Here is a 22,324-nt window from a genome sequence, read left to right as displayed (position 1 = left end):
CCTTGCCTTTCCCCCAGACCCTGAGACTCAGGTGTTGCTGGGGGCGGGAGGGGAAGGACACAGTTCCCACTGACTTGGTTGGACATGGACATCTCCAGAAGCCAGGCCTTCCCCTCCCCTGGCTGGGTCGCTGCCCCTCATAATATTCAGGGACCTGGGCAGGGAACCTGAGCAGGGACTGGCTGGGACAGGGGGTTGTGATTATGGGGTATCCAGGGCACCCATTAAGCGGGTAGATTCACTGGGACACCAGGGCCGTGTGGTTAGAGGGTCTGGGATTCAGGACTTCTGGGTTCTATCCCTGTCTCTGGGAGAGGAGTGGTATCTAGTGGTTAGAGCAGCGGGGCTGGGACCAGAACTCCTGGGTTCCATTCCCATCCTTGGGGAAATACTGGGTTGAGCATTGCAGGGAGAGGTGCGCCAGGCACGGGGGCTGTGCGGCTCTCAGTGTCTCAGCTTACTCCCTGCCCCACCCAGCATCTTTGGGCCTCTCAGTGGGAGGAGCTGCCCCCACCCCAAACCCAACTTCCAAGTCGGGATCCATATAACAACACTGGAAGGGGAAGGAGACTCAGGGACGCTCAGCTCAGCTGGATCCATCTCTGAGGGGAGCCCCAGGAGTCACGTGAGCCAAGAACAGACCCCAGACAGCAGGGAAATGCAGAGGGAAGGTCAGTGTAGATTGAACCCAGGGGGGTGGGAGCAGAATTGAGCCCTGACCCCATTGCACACAGGGGATGACTCCGCATTGACGCTGGGAATAAAGATCAGAAACTTCGCAAGAGAGTGAATGCCTAATCCTAAAACCTAACCCTCCACCTCAACCTAACCCTCACCCTAACTGTAACGCTAACCCTAAATCCTAACCCTAACTCTTAACCTCACCCTAACCCTTATTCTAACCATAATCCTAAACCTCAACCTAACGTCTAAACCTCACCTACAACCTCATCCTAATGCTAACCCCCAACCTTAACTCTAACCCTAACCCTACCCCAATCCCTAACCCTCACCCTAACCTTAACCCTAAACTTCACCCTCACCCTAACCTCTAACACTCACCTGCAACCTCTTCCTAACCCTCACCCTAAATCCTAACCCAAACCCAACTCTCAACCTCACCCTAACCTTCACCCTAACCCTTATTCTAACCATAACCCTCATCCTAAGCCTCATCCTCACCCCTAACTTTAACTCTAACACTAACCTTAACCCAAAACCTCACCCTAGCCTCTCTCACCCGCAACCTCATCCTAACCCTCAACCTCACTCTAATGCTAACCCTAATGCTATCTCTAACCCTAACCCAATCCCTAACTCTAATCCTAACCCTCAGCCTTACCATAACAACTAACCCAAACCCTCACCCTAACCCCTAAACCTAACCCTTACTCTAATCCTAACCCCTAACCCTAACTCTAAAGGTAACACTAACCCTAACCTCTAACCCTCACCTTAACCCTAACCCTATCTCCAAATCCTAACCCTAGCCCTTAACACTAACTCTCAACCTTACCCTAACCTTCACCCTAACCCTAATCTCTAACCCTCACCCTAATTCTAATCCTAAACCTAACTTTAACCTTACCCAAACCCTAACCGCTAACATTGAACCTCAACCTAACCCTCACCCTAATCCTAACCGTTAACCTCAGCCTAACCCTCACACTAACCCTAAACTCTAACCCATAACCTTAACTCTAACCCTAACCCAACCCCAATCCCTAACTCTAATCCTAACCCCAACCCTCACCCTAACTCTACCCCAACCCCTAACCCTCACTATAACCCTAACCCTGAACTTAACCCTAACCCCTAAACCTAACACAAACACTAACCCTAACTGTAACCCTAACCCTAACACAAACTCTCCCAAACCCTCACCCTAAACCTTACATTAACCCTAACCCTCAACCATTAACCCTAACCCTCACTCTAACCCTAGCTAAAAACCCTAAACCTTAACGCTAACCATAACCCAAACCCTAACGCTCACCCTAACCTTAACCTCTAACCCTCACCCTAACCCCAACACAAACCCTAATGCTCACACGAACTCTAACCCTAATCCTTACTCTAACCACTAACCTTCACCCCCATCCTAACCCTAACTCTCTATTGCCTCCTCTCTATATTACGTTCTCTGTCCAGCTCTCTTCTCTTCCTTCTGAGACAACTTCTCTTAAACCTCACCCATCAGTTTGCTTGGTTCTCATTGTAAAACATTTTACAATACATTGTATGGAAGATGCTCTGACAGGGCTTGTCTAAACATCATTCTATCGGTTTAAAACCTATGTAAATTAGTATGACCCCTCCTCCCCTCAGTGTGGATGCAATTATAAGCACCTTTATAACTGTGTCCACAATAGAGGTTGTGTCAACTGAACGATTTCAGTTAAAAAGAAAATCAAATTTTATATCACTACAAAAACTGTGTATAGACCAGGCCTACAAAATGAGCGTAAGAGGAGGTGGTTTATTGTACCAGGCTGCTGTTTTCTCACTGCTCTTCTGTACAATCCCTTTTGTTTTCCATTCTCCCACTACTGCTTCCCTTCCATGAATTCATCTACCCTTTTCCTGAACCCACCTGTACAATGTCCTCTGACCTTCCTGATTTGCTCTTCCCCTGAAGAGTTCTCTAACACATCCCCTTATTACAAAGGCTGGACTCAAGCCCTCAAAAGTGAAGTGATATGTAGAAATCTCTTTGTCCCAGAAGCAAAGAGGAGGAGGTGTCAACTAGCTGGAGGTTGGGTGCGGGTAAGAGGATGACTGAATTCCCTTCCTATTGTATGTGAGGTTTCAACTCTAGATTTAAAGAGGTTTATTGGGGAAACGTAACCCTTATTTCCATTTCAAGGAGAGCTCTACTATAAAACTTAATGTAACCTGAATTAAGTCAAAGTATATCCAGCTCAGTTACCCATAGTAGTTTCTGCAGTAGTAAAAGATACAACTTAACTGCTGATTTTTGTTGCTGTGATTGAATACACACTAGGAGCAGGTCAGTGGACTAAGAAGGAGGCACTACTACAGTCACTCTTCTGACCATAACTGTACTTCAAGTAGAACCTGATGGTAAAGAGGGCCAGCCTGAAGGAGTTCATACCCAGTGGCTTTGATGCTTATACGGTAGTCAATCCCCTCCATTTCCCATGCCTGTGGTCTCATGTTTCTGCTTCATACGAATTTCAAGTGGGAAAAAAAAAAAACCTATTTTTTTCCTATTTTTTCAAAAAGTGCCTAATGAAAAGTCAGTCCAAGACTTAACATCTGTTTAACAGTACAGCAGATCTTTAAAAATAATAACATTGTATAGTTTATATCTCATTTAGGGTTTTTACAACAAGCTGTTCGGATAAAGTGCAAAATAAAAATAAACTCTGTATTTATACATTTTTTCCAGTGAAGTTTCTACTACATATTTGCAAATGTCACTGGTGTGAATGGCTAAATATTTACAGTAAAAACAGTCAGTTCTGTGCCATTTCTTCCTATATAAGATCCATGTCTGGTTTCTTATCTCTCCAGTTCTGCTTCCAGTATTTCTCCCCATGTATCAGCATCCATGGGATACATGCTTTTTTCTGGTAAGCCACAGCGTGAGTGAATGTTGCTATATTTTCCACTTAGCCATTCATGCTTCACTTTGCTCTTCCAGTAGTTTCTCAGTAGAGTGACCTGATACAGAGTAAACAGTTAAAAAGCCTTGAAAAACTTGAATAAACTAAGCAGAAGCCAATGTAAACATTGGAAGTTGGGAGAACTAAAGTTTTACACCAGAAGAAGCATCTACATTATAACACATTTGGGTGTCTGGGCCCTCAATGCAATACATAGGTGTACAAATGCCCTCTAGTGGACCAGGGCTTTAACTTCACATTTTTCAGAGTAACATGAGGATCATTCTCACTTCTCAAATCTTCTGCCTCTCATCCCCACCCTTTCAAGCTAAATCCCTACCCTAAAGTAAATTTTTTTTTAAATCTTTCTATTTCTCTTCCCTATTCTGCAGGCCCCAAAATAATACAAACTCTCTTGTGTACTCTAGCAACAGGGTGGTTGGGTTCCTCTGTTGGGATGTTCCCTGCTCATGCAGGGAGGTACTAACTTATTGACTTTTTGACACATGTAGCTTGTTACCTCAACCCTGGACATTAGGAGGTAGAAGTAGCTGTCTGGGAGAAGGATCTAGGGCAGAGAAGGCCTATGGGAGGAGACATGGAAATGGCCATATAACTGGAGAAAGTCTGGACTAGGATTTGTGATGTTTGCTTTGTTAATGAAGTCAGATGCCAGGAAGGTGTTGAGTTTGGATTTCAGTGTGTCCACTATCTTCAGAGTAGCATGAGTACTCCATCTGCTCACAGCCTTGCCTCCTTGTGAGCTCTTGCCTCGTACTGAACTACTAAAACACTTCCTCAGAGAGGAAATGAGTCTAAAACTGTGTAACTCGGAGTTCCACTGACCAGTGATCTATGCAGAGGTAGACTTAAAGCCCCAAAAGAGGTGGCTGTACTTTCTTTCAAACTAGTGCTGGTTGAGGGTGGTGGTTGCAATGTCTGAATCCATTCCCTGTCTGAGCTGCTAAGTCCTGCGGGCTGGATTCTATAAGTATGATGCTATAGCTGTCATAAGAACGGCCATACTGGGTTAGACCAGTGGTCCATCTAGCCCAGTACCCTATCTTCTGATAGTGGCCAATGCCAGGTGCTTCAGAGGGAATGAACAGAACAGGTAATCATCAAGTGATCCATCCCCTGTCACCCATTCCAGGTTTCTGGCAAACAGAGGCTAGGGAAACTTCAGAGCATGGTTTTGAATCCCTGCCCATCCTGGCTAATAGGTCCATCAATGGCTATCCTCCATGAACATAGCTAGTTCTTTTTGAACGCTGTTATAGTCTTGGCCTTCACAATATCCTCTGGTAAAGAGTTCCACAGGTTGACTGTGTGTCGTGTGAAGAAATACTTCCTTTTGTTTGTTTTAAATTTGCTGCCTATTAATTTCATTTGGTGACCCTGAGTTCTTGTGTTAGAGTAAATAACATCTTCTCCTATTTTATTTACTTTCTCCACACCAGTCATGATTTTCTAGACCTCTATCATAACCTTAGTAGTCTCTTTTCCAAGCTGAAAAATCCATTTTATTAATCTCTCCTCATATGGAAGCTGTTCCATACTTCTAATCATGTTTGATGCTCTTTTCTGTACTTTTCCCAATTCCAATATATCTTTTTTGAGATGGGATGACATATCTGCACGCAGTATTCAAAATGTGGGCATACCATGGATTTATACAGAGGCAATATGATATTTTCTGTCTTATTATCTATCCCCTTTCTTGAGTGGTAACAGCTAATTTAGATCCCATCATTTTACATGTATAGTTGGGATTGTTTTCCAATGTGCATTACTTTGCATTTATCTACATTGAATTTCATCTGCCATTTTGTTGCCAAGTCACCTAGTTTTGTAAGATCCTTTTGTAGCTCTTTGCAGTCTGCCTGGGACTTAATTATCTTGCGTAGTTTTGTATCATCTACAAATTTTGCCACCTCACTGTTGACCCCTTTTTCCAGCTCATTTATGAATATGTTAAACAGTACTGGTCCCAGTACAGACCTTGGGGGACACCACTATTTACCTCTCTCCAGTCTGAAAACTGACCATTTATTCCTACCCTTTGTTTCCTATCTTGTAACCAGTTACCGATCCAGGAGAGGACCTTCTTATCCCATGAGTAGGGCCCTACCAAATTCACGGCCATGAAAAACGCATCACAGACCATGAAAGCTGGTCTCCCCTGTGAAATCTGGTCTTTTGTGTGCTTGTACCCTATACTATAGAGATTTCATGGGGGAGACCAACATTTCTCAAATTGGGGGGGTCACAAGGTTATTTTAAGGAGTCTGTGGTATTGCCACCCTTACTTCTGCGCTGCCTTCAGAGCTGGGCGGCTGGAGAGTGGCAGCTGTTGGCCAGGTGCCCAGCTCCGAAGACAGCACCCTGCCAGCAGCAGTGCAGAAGTAAGGGCGGCAGTACCATACCATACCACCCTTACTTCTGCATTGCTTCCTTCAGAGCGGGGTGGCTGGAGAGAGGCCGCTACTGACTGATGGCCCAGCTCTGCAGGCAGCAGCGCAGAAGTAAGGGTGGCAATACCATACCATGGCATCCTTACTTCTGTGCTGCTGCAGACAGCAGCTCTGCCTTCAGAGCTGGGCTCCCAACCAGCAGCCACCACTCTCCAGCTGCTCAGCTCTGAAGGCAGAGCCGCTGCCAGCACCAGTACAGAAGTACGGGTAGCAGTACAGCAACCACCCTACAATAAACTTGCAACCCCCTACAACTTCTTTTTGGGTCAGGACCCCATCAATTACAACACTGTGAAATTTCAGATTTAAATCATGAAATTTACGATTTAAAAAATCCTATCATCGTGAAATTGACCAAAATGGACAGTGAATTTGGTAGGACCCTACCCATGAGAACTTACTTTGCTCAAGAGCCTTTGATGAGGAACCTTGTCAAAGACTTTCTGAAGATCTCAGTACACTATATCCACTGGATCACCCTTGTCCACATGCTTGTTGATGGCCTCAAAGAATTCTAGTAGATTGCTGAGGCATGATTTCCCTTAACACCTTTTGTAGACTCTTCCTCCACAAATCATGTGTCTGATCATTCTTTTCTTTATGATAGTTTCAACCAATTTGCCTGGTACTGAAGTTAGGCTTACTGATCCTTAATTACCAGGATCGCCTCTGGAGCCCTTTGTCAAAAATTAGGATCACATTAGCTGTCCTCCAGTCATCTGGTACAGAAGCTGATTTAAATGATAAATTTAGTAGTTCTGTAACTTCATATTTTAGTTCCTTCTGAATTCTTGGGTGAATACCATCTGGTCCTGGTGACTTATTACTGTTTATTAATTTGTTCCAAAACCTCTTCTAATGACACCTCAGTCTGGGACATTCCTCAGATTTGTCACCTATAAAGACTGGCTCAGGTTTGGGAATCTGGCCCCACTGGTTGTTTAGCAGGCTTCCTGCTTCTGATATACTTAAAAATGTTTTTGTTATTACTCTGAGTCTTTCGTTGGCTGTTCTTCAAATTCTTTTTTGGCCTTCCTAATTATATTTTAACACTTAAGTTGCCAGAGTTCATGCTTTCTCTATTCCTCAATAGGATTTCACTCAACATGTTCAGCTCCTCCTCACTGTTTTGAGTAGCAGCTGCAATGGTGCTGGGTAAGGGGGTTCTAAAGCAGCTGGTTCTTTGACCCCTAGCTGTATCTGGCTTAAGAGGTGTGTAGGGGCAAAAACTTCTCTAGATCAGCAGATTCCAGGAACCCCTTCTCTCCCAGCAGGAGTATTCCACTGAAGTAAAATTATGGGGAACATGTATGTAAAACCGTGTCCCTTTCGCAATGTGTTCCATTCCAGAGCTGGACTAATCATTTCTCAGGGACCAGGTAGTTCACTATCTCTATGGTACTCTTATTTTTTGGCATCTCTGCACAGACTGCCAGTTGTGATGATGTTTGTGATACTATTTCACTACGGCCTGGTCTACACTACAGAGCTAGGTTGATGCAAGGTGGCGTATTATGACCTAATTATGTCAGTGTCTACATTAGAATGCTGCTTCTGATGAAGGAAGTCACCTGCTACGCTGACATAATTCCATCTCCATGAGAGGTGTAGCGCTTATGTTGATGCAGTTAGACAGTGATTAACTGACATAGCCTGTTGGCTGTCAGCCCCAAGTGGGGGCTGTCAGCTGGAGTCCTTCTACTCTCTGGTGGGGATAGCCTGAGCTGTCAGTTGTGGGTGCTTGCTCGCAGCTGGGGCCCCCATGCCCTGGTGCTGACAGCTGGGTGAGCCCTGCACCGCACTGACAGCTTGGGCTGCTAGGCTCCAGATCTGTGTCCTATAATGCCCCACTTCAGTTGGTGGAAGCACTCCTGGTGAGGACGCGCACTGCCGACCGAAGGAGTAAGTGTGGCTGTGAACTACCACTTTTAATTACTGTGGTGGCTGTACTTCGACTTAAGTCAACTTAATTTTGTAGTATAAACAAGCCCTGAGATCTCACAGGCTGTAGCTATTAGATGGTAACAACTTTGAATTGCTCTTGACCTTGGATGGATCAGAAATACTGATCAGGAGAGAACCTCACATATCTTAATACTCATCCTGAAAGCTACCCAGTTTCCCAAAGCTAGACAGTCCATGTTCTTAAATTTACCTTCCATGAATATCCATTTCCTCGATCACAGTCTATCTCTCGCTGACAGACAGCTCTTACAGTTAAACAGTGATGTTTCCACAAATGGTCACTGTTCTCAATTGCACGATTCCAGCTCTTGCATGTCATTGCAGCTTTGCATAAACTCTGAATATCCAGTTCACTGAAAATTTTAAAACTGACTTCTGGAGGCAGCAGCTCTACAAAGTCCTCCCGATTTTCCTCTTTTTTCTTGGCTGGAGGAAGGATGGTCAGTTCTTTACAGGAAGCAAGTGCCTGTTTGTTCTTCTTTGAGGCTTTCTGCATAATTTAAGGCCTCAATACATCCACCATGAGTAACCCTGGGGGTGAGGAAGTACAGTGGTCACTAAACAGCCTCACATGTAGCTGGTTGCATGCCCTGATCACTGATCTCAATTACAGAATACATGGAGTTAACTTTCACCAAGTTAACTCTAATTTTGAAGGTTATGTTAAAGTGCCTCATGTATTAAACAGCGTGCTATGCCTCGTGCCCTGGCTGGCCCAGCCTGAGCCCTCAAACAGTGCAGGATGGGTCACCAGTGACCCTCGTGTTTGCCCAGCCCTCGGCAATCACTCCACCCTTGTACGTGCCCTGTGCTAAGGCTAGGCTAGCCCAGCCTCCAGGCGTTAGGCAAGAGATAGACGGTGCCCTGCTTGTGCTCAACCATCAGGCGCCCGAGCCCGGCCCCGCCTCGGAGCTCGCCTGGCCAAGCCGTGGCTGGAGCCCGCTCTCATCCCCCAGCCGCCCGCGGCGAAGACAGGTGGAGGGAAATTCCAGCCCCGCAGGCCGCCCCCTACCTGGCCCCGCGCTGCTGCCCCCAAGGTGACGGTTTAAACGTCTCCCCCATTCGAACGTGTTTGTTTACACCGCCGCCCACTGGCTTCCCGAGGCAATGCGCATGCGGCGGGGGCTGTTGAGGCGGGGCACGCCGGGATTTGTAGTTTCCCCGCGGCGACGCTCAAGAGCGGCCGGGCGGGGAGGGTGTGAGTTGGGAACTACCGTTTCCGGGATGGCCGGCCAAGCTGTGGGCGGTGGTGCGGGGATTTAAACACAAACAGCGGTTACCTGCCCCGCCTCCTAGCACGGAGGGAAACGGAAGGGAGAGGAACCTCCCTGCGTGGCGCGAGTTTCCGGAGGGGACAGCGGGGCCTGGTCCCTGTCCGCTGGCGGAGAGCCCCCCAGCGATGCCCATGCCGGGGTTCGAGCTAGCGCCCGCGGACGGGGGCTGCCCGGTGGCGCTGCAGCCCGGCCAGACAGTGCTGGGAAGAGGCCCCCTGCTGGGAGTAAGTCTGGCTCCTCGGCAGGGGGGTGGGGGGCTCCCTGACCCCGCTGCCCAGCGCGGCCGCTGCAGCCCCCAGCCCAGTGCCAGCGAGCCCAGGAGCCGCCTCGGGGGAGGCCTGGCGCGGGCCTGCCCGTAGCCCCAGGCTGGGCCGGGCGCTGCGCACCCCGCAAGTTCCACTTGGGGCTGGAAGGGCCCATGGGCTCATCAGAGCCTCCGGCAGAGCTAAGGCTCTCCGACTTCATCCACAGCCTTGCGGGGGGGACTTCTGGCCCCGGGAACCAACTGAAGATGGGGGCGACTAAGGAATAACAGGGTCAGGAGTGACGGTCACAGGTTCAGAACTAGGGCTCTAGAGGGGGACACTGAGCAGAGAACCCCGGACAGTGCCCACTGTGCCTCAAACCTGTTTAGGGAGCCAGCGGGTGCTGCCCAAAGGAACTCTGCCCGGATGCGGGAGACTAGGGAGGAGCAGAAATGGGCCCCGCAGTCGCAGAGCACTCCCTCATCTAACATCCTCCTCCTGGTGTTGTAGAGGCTACTTTGGCCAGGGCGAGGAGGAGGTTGATGAGGCGGGCTCGTGACTTGGTGGGGCCATGGACAGGGTGTGCAAATATAAACAGGTGTGGGGAAAAGTGCAGCCAGGACGTCAGCAGGAGGTTCTGGAGGAGCTGCAAGAGGGGCTGCAACCTGACGCATTCGAGATAAGCATGCACCAGGTTCTCCCTCCTACCACAAAAGGGGCGGGTGTCAGGGACGGGGGTGAACTGTGCCAGGTACATACCCGTGCTCACAGCTCCACGGATGAACTACTAACCAATATCCCCGTCAGGCCATGGGACCAGGGTGGAATAGAGGCTGGCCCCCCATACGGAGGAAGGTGGAATCAGAGCCCTCCAGCTCCTTTCAAGCGTTTCTCCGTAATCTGGAGCGATAGGAAACTTGTGTTAACAAAAACAGAGATTCTCCTTTAACGTGACTCTAGGAGCTGGGGCTTTAAGAGAAATTCTAAACGTTATGAGACTAACAAATCGTATGGGTTGGCGACGCTGACTTATTTTCCTGTTTGCATAAACATCGCTTTCCCGATTCTCTCCCAAATCAGAGGAAATTAGGGGTTGAACAGGGGAGAGGGAATAGCATCAGTCTCCCAAACTTTCTGCCAACACAAACTAAGTTCTGCTCTGAGACATCAAAGCAAGACTTCACTTACAGGAAACTTGAATAATAACACAATATTGTCTCATGCTCTTGTGTGCTTTCATCAACCGTGAAATAACTAATAATGTTAACATATCCTTAACAGTAGCCTTCAGAGTTCCCAACCCATTGAAATGTATAGGGACAATGCACATTTTTCTCAGAGCTCTTTTTTCAGACTTCCTTGTGCCAATTTCACTGCATCCATTAAATTTAATAATGTGAGAAGTGTAATCTTTGCAGCCATATGGGCAAAAGTCTCCTCCCTTTTTATTTTATTTATTTATTTTTTGAGTGAAATCTTAAGATTTAGAGCAGTGGTTCCCAAATTTTTTATGAAGGTGACTCACCAATTGCATTTTCTCTCCTTCTTTGTGTGTGTGTGTGATCCACCCAGGGTCCAAATGTGCATGTTTGTGGGGCCCACTTCATAGGCTGGTGGTGTTCTCCACCGCCTCTTTGCTCCACTGAGGGGGCATTGACCACCTGCAGCAGTACCTTCTGCCCTGACACTTCAACCTTAATCCCAGCCCAGTGCAGAGGGGAGGCCCTGCCCCGGGAGGAAGTTGGAGAGCAAACCTGCCTCACACTCACCTAGCAGCAGTGGTTTCAGTCCTACAGGGCAGGGCCTGGCTCGCTGCTCTGGGTATTGTGACCTGGCGCACTGGGTCTCAGCACCACTCGGGTTTGTCCTGATGGCTGGGTGAAACCTGAGTGGGGATGTGACCTGTGTGCCAGGTCACAATGCCCGGAGTGGGGAGGCAGGCTCACCCCTGTGGGGCAGGAGCTGCTACTGGTAGTGAGAGCAGGACAGGCATACTTTTCAAGCCTGCCACTCCTTCCTGTGGCTTCCTCTCTGCACTGGGCCTGCAGCCCACCATTCAGGAAACACTGCTTTAGAGCACAAGATGGCATCCTCCAGAAAAATCACCTCTTCTCCTGAAGCACTGTGTACAAATTTAAAGTGAAACAATTTTCTCAATAGTAACTTCAGGTATACTTGTAACAATAGGTTGGTAATAACATTTCAGAAAGATGTGACTTAAGTTGGCAGTGTCTCTTCCAACAAAACTTTTTTTGCAGATAGTTTCGAGGTATGTCTACACTATTGGTGCTACAGTGACAGCTGTACAGCTTTAGCACCATAGCATAGATCCTTCCTATATCTAGGAAAGGGATTTTTCCATTGGTGTAGGTATTCCACATCCCTGAGCGGCAGTAGCTGGGCCAGCAGAAGAATTCTTAACTTGGAATTCTTAAGGTTGGCTTAACTATGGCACTCAAGGGTGTGAATTTCTTACACCCCTGAGCGATGTAGTTATGTCAGTCTAAATGTTCAGTGTAGACCAAGGCTTGCACTCACTTCACTCAGCCATATCAACGCTTAGTGCCTAATTGCTATGGTATCTTTCTCTAGTTGGCAAATGTGGCTGCATTCACCAAAAGCTTATATACGAGTCTGTTAAGTAGTTTTAGATTTGGGGGAGAGAGTTCAAGATAATCTAATACAAATGGTGTTAGTATTTTTAAACTCATTTAAAACAGTAGGATACATTTTTGCCCTTAGTTACACCCTGTACAAACCAGTGGATTTAACTAGGGGCAGAATTTGATCAGCTGTTTTCTGTGTTTAATTTACTCTTCAGTAATGCTAGTGCCCACAGTCAGAATAGTGTGCATGAGAAAAGTGAGATTGACTAGAAAAGCTTGTGAAACTGATCAGTGTGGATTCATTATACTAGATGTGGAATGCAAAAACGAAACTGTATATGTAGTAATTAGTTGTAATAAGTTGGTAATTTTCACTCCATGCATCTGAAGAAGTGGGTTTTTTACCCACGAAAGCTTATGCCCAAATAAATCTGTTAGTCTTTAAGGTGCCACTTGACTCCTTGTTGTTTTTGTGGATACAGACTAACACAGTTACCCCCTGATACTTGTATAAGTAGTGGAAAATAAATACAACTTTCAGTGTTCTACACATTCTAATATACTAAATTACTTAACATTCCATCTTTTTTTCCAGCTCTTAGGTAGACACATGTCTGCATAATCCCAGCCCAGAGGGCTAAGCACCATATTAAATACCCGGATTAATATATCCCATTTATGCTGTTAAAGAATCCATCTGCTGTAGTTTGTAGTGGTAGGAAAGGTGTAGTAAGGGGAGGGAGCCAGTCTTTTTAAAAGAAATTCTTCTGGTTGCATTCAAATTGGGCCCTTTTCACATTTAGATATCCTTTATTGCCTAGGGTTTTTGCACTAAACCATTATTTTGTGTTTGTCCCTTTGACTGATCTTCCTCTGAAGAGGGCAGGTACATTTTTCCAATTGGCATGATGGCTCATACACAGTCAGCATAATTAGCATTACATTAAAAACAACAAGCTGTCCTGTTCTAGGCTTCTCTCTAGTAATATAGCTATATAATAAATAAATGGAACTTCCTGAAGTACGTATTCAGATTGTCCAACTTTGCTGACCAAGCTTCAAAGTTTTCCTGGAGAAAATCAAGCACTTGTTGCAATATTAATGCATAGTAAATGAAATACTGTGAGTGGAACAGGTAGACAGATCAGCACAGGGGTCAAATAGTTATGAAAGTGTGTGTGTGTGAGGGGCATAAGCAATCTGACTGGTTTAAAAGCTACATAGTCTTCATGTGCATAGACTGGAAGCCTTTTCAGCTAGTCAGATTATTCCAGGGTGGATTTGATTTAAATCAAATTGATTTAAATCATGATTTACATCAAATTGATTTAAATCATGATTTAAATCACTAATCAGGAAAACTCGATTTAATCATGGATTTCTACATAAAAGGGCATTCTTGTTGGTTGTTATAACCTTAATACATATTCTTCACAACTCAGAGATAGATGTAGGTTTCATTTTTAGAAGGTACACACTATACATTTTTTAAGTGATTTATTTGGAAAACTTTTCAGATGAGTTTTACAGCTATATCAGAAAATCAATGATTGGTTATTTCATTTACCAAAGGTAATTGAAGCAGATATTTATGAAGTCATTGGGAGGTGAACTATCTCCAATTCAACGGGTTAATCATTAATATTTGGAGGATTTTCTTGCCATGCTGTATTAGGAGGAGAACATCACCAGACAGACATTGAAATTGTTTTATTTAATTAAAACAACAATGTTATGTATTCTGGATTTTTTTCTTCAACAGCAAACATATACTATTTTAACAAAACAAGCATATGATTTTTTGAATTTAGTTAAACATTCAAGTTTTTTAAAATCAGGTTTGTTTTTGTTAAAATTGTTTTTAACTAAAATAGTTAAATATTTAAAAACAAAAAAACAACAATTAAATTGACTCTGTCAGCCAGGTCAACATGAGAAACTTAAAATATTGGCTTCTGCAGCTAACTCAGTCATCTTCCCCTTCATTTTCCTGTTTGTTCATAATCTGGAAATGAAAAACAAGCTTTCCTGCTTTTTCAGGTCCCAAACGATTTCTCAGTTTGGAATGAATTAGTCCAAAGGAAGAAAATATTCTTTCTACACCGGCAGAAGAAGCTACTGCTATTAAAAGTGAGATTATCACTTCAACAGTCTCTGAATCCAAGAGCTTAAGTGACTTCCACCAGTTCACTGGTGTAACTTTCTTTAAAACATATCAGCAAACATATTTCTTGAATGGTTCTTATTCCTAAACTGGGTCTCTTTTACAGCTTGCTGACATTATAGGTTTTCCTTTCTAGTGAGAGAATGGTATGGTAGATCTCAAATCAGTGAAGGCTACACTCAGAAAGACTTCAAGACTTCTGGAATATGCTGCTCAAACAGTTTCACTTTTGTTTCTACTGCCTGTCCCTCCCTTCTCACATTTATCTCCAGACTTCTTCTCCTTGTCCAGATCTATTCCGCCCCCAACAATCTTCTATTCATTGAACTTTTTGAAACTTTGCACTTTTAGAGAGAGGTAAGGGATTGACTCTGTATACATACATTTGCAGAGGGACGATAGGGTTGAGGTCTGTTATTTCTGACCTTTATATACACCTCTACTCTGATATAATGCTGTCCTCAGGAGCCAAAAAATCTTACCGTGTTATAGGTGAAATCGCATTATATCGAACTTGCTTTGATCTGCTGGAGTGTGCAGTCCCGCCCCCCTGGAGCGCTGCTTTACCGCGTTATATCCGAATTCGTGTTATATCGGGTCGCGTTATATCGGGGTAGAGGTGCATTATTTATTTATTTATTTTAAAAACATTTTTTGCTGTTAATAAGCATATTATCTCTGAAGATACAAATCCACAGTTTGAGAACTGCAAAACTAAGCATCTCTGATGGTATCTTCTAGACTGAGCACTGAGTCCCATTGGGTAGATAGAAAGATTAACTTGAATAATCTATACAGAAGCCCCTGGAACTGCATAAGATTGGATCCCTAATCCATGAATTATTGGAACTCATTTACAAAACTTTTCTTAAACATTACATGAATATATTGTCTCATACTCTAGAATTAGAATTTATAATCCCTATTCCATGATGAGATATTTTTGAGCTATAATGTATCTTAATTAAAACTATCTTTAGATAGGTTTTTTCCTCAAAAAGCATTTTATCAAAAAAATCTGATTTAAATAAAATTCTGTTTTTTATTGTTTTTTTTTTTTAAATCATTAATTTTTATCCACCCTGGATTATTCTCATTTAAGTTACTTTCTGCTATTAGATGGCCATTTGTTGTTTCTCATGTATACCTGGGTTCACTTTTGTATTTGTATTTTAAGAGCATATATAATGTAGTTTTAAGATGAGTTTGTGGTTGGTTCAAAGAGTTGTGCACAGGGAAATGTTGCTTCTTCATGGGCTGTATTTCAGAATTGGACCACTAGGCTGTTTCTGATCTGTGCTGTTGAATTATATTTGACTTTAGTTTAACTGAGGCATTTTTTCATTTTCTAATGTTTTATGGCTTGAATGTATTCCTTGCTAATACATAGAATACCTGCTAGCTGACTTCTAATATACACCGCTAGCTTGATATAACGCGACCCGATATAACATGAATTTGGTTATAACGTGGTAAAGCAGTGCTCCGGGGTGGGGGGTGGGGCTGTGCAGTCCAGTGGATCCAAGCAAGTTCAATATAACGCGGTTTCACCTATAACGCAGTAAGATTTTTTGGCTCCCGAGGACAGCATTAAATCGAGGTAGAGGTGTATTTTACTTTGTCAGCATTTGCTTTAATGAGAACTGCTTTAGTTGCTTGTCTGCATGCTTAATTGATTTTCAAAGGCTAAGCTGGTAGCTAAAGAATGGAGGAGGACCGCTTCATGAGGCTCCCAGACCTGCTGTTGTAATATGTTAGACTTAACTGCTCTACGATCTTCGGATTTCTGAAGAGCTGAGGATGTCAGTTGAGGAAGGCTTTACTTGGGGGAGGCTGCTGATAAAATCTTTGCAGGCAATGTTTCCCCTATTTAATGTGGGGATGTGTGAAAGATTTGTTTGGATCACTTTCTCTGGCACTGGAAATGTCAGTGGATATGAGCAGGCCATTGGCAGTGGGAACACTTCTTCCCATATTAACTACATTGTCCTTCTGTGGAAAGAGATGAAATCATGTCCACTATGTCAAAACCTCATTTGTAGAACTGGAGTAGGGCTGAAAAAATGTAAGACACCTACTAGCAAGAGACCAGTAGGAAAGATGAGCAGTGGTGGGGAAGTTTGAGAGATCCAAAGGCAACACACTGAGAATTCCAGCCCTCACACCCAACTGTTGGTAGAGGGGCTGGTGCTGGGTTTCTTGTCAGTGGACTTGGCTCAGATCATGCTCCAGTTTTCATATTGGTTTCTGCCTAGTGGGTGTTTGAAAATCGAAAGCCATACCAGCAGCCTCTGGCTGATAAAAAGAAAGAACTCTCTCTCAGCTTGCTCTCTCAGAACCTCCTGATTGCTGCAGAGCCATGCTGGCTTGGGTGCCTTTGTTGCTTTACCCTGCCTTCAGTCTCCTGGCAGCAATCAAAATGGTGCTGGGAAGGATCTATAGATTGAGGTGGATCTCTGTTACTCTCCCCAAGCTTCTGTGTTTTGTTTTATTCTAATGCTTACATCTGCTGGTGTTCATAGCTTTCTAAAACAGCAGAATGTAACTGATCTATCAGTTGTTTGCAGATGAAGAGCTCTGTGTAGCTTGAAAGCTTGTTTCTCTTACCAACTGAAGTTTGTCCAATAAAAGATATTCCCTCATCCACCTTGTCACTGTTATCCATTTAATTGACCACACATTCTTAATAGCAGGAGTGAAACCACTCTGAGTCCTTTTGATTTCTCTCTGTCATCTGGCAAAACTAAGAGCAGCAGAGATATGAGAACAGTATCTTCTAACTCAGTGTAGTTCCTTTATCTCTATCTATGAACATTGTATCAGTGTTGGCGAAAACCATGGAAGCTGCAGACCCCAGCTCAGATAATAGCCACTACTAATAGACAGAAGTGGAAAGGGGAAGTGCCCCACAATGACTCTCCCAAATATCAATGCAAGTCCCATGATCACATGTGCTTGGCTTCCTCACTGACATGTAGCAGACATACACTGGGACCTCCCCCCCCCCCACACACACATTCTGTTATGATGGTGATGTAGTCTGCTACCATCTTTGTTCATGGAGTGTGTTGGTTCTTATTCGCTTACCTCAGATTGGCATGTAGAATGCTTGGCAGTCTGGCAGAATCATGGACGCTTATGTGCTACTGCACACCTTCCAAGCACTGACCTTGAGGTTATTGTGTGTACAAGGGTCTATGGCCATTAGCCATTAATTAGGATCCTGTGGTATCATGGGCTTGTTCTTGCCACAATAGCAGCTTGATGGATTATTTTACTAGTTAATTATCTTGTTCTAAAATTGGACTTTGATTCCTAATAAGGATAGTAAATTTTGTTGTTCCTGGCCAACAACAGTACTCATTCTTATTGTCATGGGGTTTCTAGTGACTTGGACCTAATAGGGTGTTCTCAGTAATCATACAGCACTTTGTTTCTTACAACACTGCTATATATACACCATTCACATGCTTACTGTATTCCCTCTCTGGCTTGGAACATTTCACACAACATGCCACCTCTTAATTTATGCTGCTTTTGCCATTAAGGGTGTGAATTTCTCCTGGACTAGTACCTATTCCCCTTCTCCCATCTGTGACACTCCCTTTATGTCCAAATTCAGTGGGCTCTAAACTGTTTCATCTTCCTTCTTAAGATAATAGGTTAGAACCCTGTCCTGAAGTAGCACATTTATGCTTATCCTGTGCAAGCTTTGTTTCTTTCCCTAGCTTTGCTCTTGCAGCACTTGTTTAATATTTTGCATGCAATGTTTGTTTGTAGTAAGTGCCTACAATGAGAGAAAAAGTCTAATTTTTTCAATTGAATTTTTACTGGTCAAATTTAACACGTTTTACCTTCAGTAATCTTTCAGATGTATTTTCTTGTCTAATAATCTCATATAGAGCGACTGTGTTTTCTCTTATGAACTTATTTGGTTAAGTGAAGTAACATAGTTCCTCACTAGAGGTCACAACATACACTTGTAATTCTGGTAGCAGTTTTCTGCCAGTTTGAATACACATCTTTAAACCTAATAAACATTGAGAGAAATGAATTATAGTTTCCTACAAAGATGTAATTGGATCTTTTTGCTGTCTTGAATGTCACACTTAAAGGAAATGTGTGAACAGGAAAAACTTTCCTTGCAAATAGCAGCAGGTTTCTAGTTAACCCATCAATATTAGTTTTGCTGCATATACAGAAGAGAGAGCTCTCTCACTGTAATGAATAATATTAAAACAAATGACTCTGGCAAAATCTCATTAGAGCTCCAAACTTCTCCAAATGAAAAAACAGGAGAATTAGCATCTGTTACACTGGATTAAAAATTATCTCAATTTTTTAAAACAGCGTGTTCCTCACAAAATGTTCTTGTAATGCCAGTTCTTAGGAAATAATAACTTTTTTCCTGAGTTTTGTAAGCCCCGGGTACTGTCTCTACTTCAGTTTTTGTGTCAGTGTTTCTAGGATTAACTGTTTGTCTGCTGTGGTGGTGGTGGTGGTGGTGGAATTTACTGGAGTTACCCTGAAACTTTCTTTCTTCTTCGAGTGCTTGTTCACGTCCATTCCACATTAGGTGTACGCGCGCCGCGTGCACGAACGTCGGAAACTTTTCCCCTCAGCGGCTCCCGTCGGGCCCGCAGGGTCTCCCTTCCCGCCAGAGCGGCGCCCCGCCCCAGCGTATATATACCCCTGCTGGCCCGACCCTCCCTCAGTTCCTTCTTACCGCCCGTGGCGACGTTGGAACAGCTCTTCTCTCAACTCGAGAGTGTCCCTTAGCATAGTCATTAGCAGTAGTTATCAGTTCTTTGTTTAGTAAGTGTTAGAGTTAAGTAGTTATTTAGTTGTTACAAAGACCAACCAAACTCTTGGTGATAGGGCTTTGGTCGACCCAGGCACCGGCCCTGGGCGGCGGGGCATGCCGCACGCCCAAGGCTTCAAGGCTTGTGCCACGTGCCGCAGGCCCATGCCAGTGAGCGACCCGCACGAGTCGTGTCTCCGTTGCCTGGGGGAAGCTCACCAGAAGGAGCGCTGTAAGATTTGTAAGGCTTTCAAGCCCAGGACTCAAAAAGAGAGAGACTTTCGCCTGAAACAGCTCCTCATGGAGATGGCGTTACAGCCCTCCGCTCCCACGGCACCGTCGGCTTCGGTGCGAAGTGCCCCGGCATCGGTCCGCGACCCGACACAAGCGGTGCAGACTAAACCTACGGTGCCGCCTCGGCGAGATCACGCCCGGCACCGGTCTGCTTCGCCGGCCAAGCCCAAGAGCCAGCCCAAGGCCCGGGGTCGCTCCCCGCACAAGAAGGCGGCACCTACGAAGACTGCTAGTGCGCCCAAGGCCGTGCCGACCCCGGCACAGGTCCCGGTACCAGTGGCTCCGGCGCCGAAAGGCCCGTCGAGCCCCGGGACAAGCGCGTCGAGTGAGGAGGAGGGGCTGGAGGAACTGTTGGAACAGCCCTCCACCCCGGACACATTTGAGGCGGCGAAGGACCTCATTGAATTGTCCTCCGTCAGCACACTCCGCGCCAAAGACATTCCGCCGAGACTGCCTTCCAAGGGCAAGCCGGCGATGATGCGCCCATCGCGGTCGCCATCTCGGCACCGCTCCCGGCGCCGGTCCCGGTCGAGCTCCGCCTCGGTGGACTCCCGGCTTCCCGCCGCGCAACGGGCCTCCACGCAGACGGGCCCCGGCGCGAGCGAGGCACCGTCCCAGCAACCCGGCCCGAGCAGGCACCGGGGCGCTTCGACGGTGAGGACCCCAAGACCGTCCTCCCGCAGCCGTTCCCGGTCCCGCGGTCAACGGTACCGTTCCAGATCCAGATCGGTACGGCGCTACTCACGGTCCCGGTCCCGACGGCACCGCTCCCCGACACCGGACCGGCACCGCTCCACGGCACCGCCGTGGCCCTCCAGGTCACCGTCGCTTGCGTCGGAAGAGAGCTTGGGGCTGTCGAGATACGATCGCAGAGGGCATGCCGCTGCACGGCACGAGGCCTCTTGGCAACCGCACTGGAGCCATCCGGGACAGTGGCCGTTCTGGACCCCGTGGGCCTATCACCAGCAAGGCCCGCCATCCAGAACTTCGAGGTCGGGCCCTTCGGGGGACCGGTCCCGCTCCCCACGGTGCCGCCCCACCTCCCGTGCGGAGGCTACGGTCTCCAGACCACCTGAGGCCGAGAGGGCGGACTCGGCACCGAGCCAGGCACCGTCCGTGACCCAGGGCAGGGGACGCACCCCGGAGGGTCAGCCCGCTGAGGAGGACTTACAGGAGGATGAGGACGCTCAAAAAGCCATGACCTCCTCCTCCTCACCAGATGAAGCCGTGGCGGGCACAACAGTGTCCGGCCCTCCCCCAATTGACCACCGGGCACACCAGGACCTGCTCCGCCGGGTGGCCCTCAACTTGGGGTTGCAGGGGGAGGAGACGGTCGAGCAGGAGGACACCATGGTAGACATTCTCAGCCCGGAGGGTCCCTCCAGGATTGCTCTTCCGTTGATAAAGACCGTACAGTCGAACTATAAGACTGTGTGGCAGACGCCAGCCTCCTCTGCGCCGACCGCACGGGGCGTCGAGAGGAAGTACTTTGCCCCATCCAGGGGGTTTGACTTCCTCTTCTCCCATCCGGCCCCATGTTCGCTGGTAGTTTCGGGGGTCAACGAGAAGGAGCGGCATGGCCAGCAGGCCCCGGCCCCCAAGGCCAAGGAGGCGAAACGATTAGACCTCTTCGGCAGGAAGGTCTACTCGTCGGGAGGCCTCCAGTTGCGGATCGCGAACCAGCAGGCGATCCTCAACAGGCATAACTTTAACTCCTGGGCGTCGGTGTCAAAATTCAAGGAGGCCCTACCTCAGGGGTCGCAGCCCGAGTTTGCGGCCATTGTGGACGAGGGAAAGGCGGTGGCCAAGACTTCTTTACAGGCCTCGCTCGACTCGGCCGATGCAGCCGCCAGGACTATCGCGTCCGGCGTGGTAATGAGACGCTCAGCGTGGTTGCAAGCGTCTGGTCTTCCTCCAGAGGTGCAAAACACCCTCCAAGACCTTCCGTTTGAAGGGACGGGGTTGTTTTCGGAGCAGACTGATGCCAGGCTCCATGGCCTCAAAGATTCGCAGGCTACCCTCAAGTCCTTGGGGATGCATACCCCCGTGATGCAGAGAAAACCCTTTAAGCCACAGCCTCCACAGAGGCAGTACCAGCCTCGCCCTCGACACGAGCCTTACCGTAGGCGGGGCAGAGACAATAGGCGTAGGCGCAACAATGCGCCTAACCAGGGTCAAGGCCAGGGCAATAACAACGGCAAGCCGCAGCCGGGCAATAAACAAGGATTTTGAAGACGCGATCGAGGACAGCGTACCGATCTCTTCCCCGGATCCTCCCCTGTGTTTCAGGGACCGCCTATCCCGTTTTTTCCGTGCCTGGTCCCATATAACATCAGACCATTGGGTCCGCCGCACGGTAGAGTCAGGATATGCCCTCCAGTTTTCCTCGCCCCCCCCCTCCCACCCACCCCCCCCCGTCCCTCTTCAGGGACCCCTCTCACGAGCAACTCCTTATGCAGGAGGTACGGACCCTCCTCGCTGTAGGGGCGGTGGAAGAGGTTCCTCCAGACCTCAGAGGGAAAGGGTTCTATTCCAGATACTTCCTCATTCCCAAGGCAAAAGGGGGCCTCCGTCCTATCCTGGACCTTCGCAAGCTGAACAAGTACTTGCAAAAACCACGTTTCCGTATGGTCTCCCTCGGTACCATCATTCCTTCCCTGGATCCGGGGGATTGGTACGCTGCCCTCGATATGAAAGACGCGTACTTTCACATCGCTATCCGCCCGGCTCACCGGCGGTTCCTGCGCTTCACTATCCAGCAACGCCATTTTCAGTTTGCGGTCTTGCCCTTCGGCCTCGCAACGGCCCCACGTGTCTTCACGAAATGCATGTCCGTGGTGGCGGCCTTCCTTCGGAAGCGACGGATGCGCGT

The 22,324-nt window shown here is 46.9% G+C and overlaps 2 protein-coding genes across 2 annotated transcripts in view; one reads left to right on the top strand and one right to left on the bottom strand.

Annotated features, from left to right (window-relative positions):
* Positions 1-3,269: 3,269 nt before the first annotated feature.
* FBXO48 (F-box protein 48) lies at positions 3,270-9,169 on the bottom strand. Its single transcript, XM_065401621.1, has 3 exons — positions 9,081-9,169; positions 8,259-8,599; positions 3,270-3,687 (listed from the first exon to the last, which is right to left on the bottom strand). Exons 2-3 carry the CDS (start codon positions 8,562-8,564, stop codon positions 3,526-3,528), a joined length of 468 nt encoding a protein of 155 aa, XP_065257693.1. The 5' UTR covers positions 8,565-8,599; positions 9,081-9,169; the 3' UTR covers positions 3,270-3,525.
* A 304-nt stretch (positions 9,170-9,473) lies between these two features.
* APLF (aprataxin and PNKP like factor) overlaps positions 9,474-22,324 on the top strand; it is a 107,729-nt gene continuing 94,878 nt past the window's right edge. Inside the window, exon 1 of the mRNA XM_065401553.1 lies at positions 9,474-9,566. Within this exon, the coding sequence (XP_065257625.1) occupies positions 9,474-9,566 (93 nt within the window). The remainder of the gene's footprint in view (positions 9,567-22,324) is intronic.

This window comes from Emys orbicularis, chromosome 3 (assembly GCF_028017835.1).
Source record: "Emys orbicularis isolate rEmyOrb1 chromosome 3, rEmyOrb1.hap1, whole genome shotgun sequence".
Lineage (NCBI taxonomy): Eukaryota > Metazoa > Chordata > Testudines > Emydidae > Emys > Emys orbicularis.
Note: the sequence above shows the minus strand (reverse complement) of the source record. Positions and strands in the feature narration are given on the sequence as shown.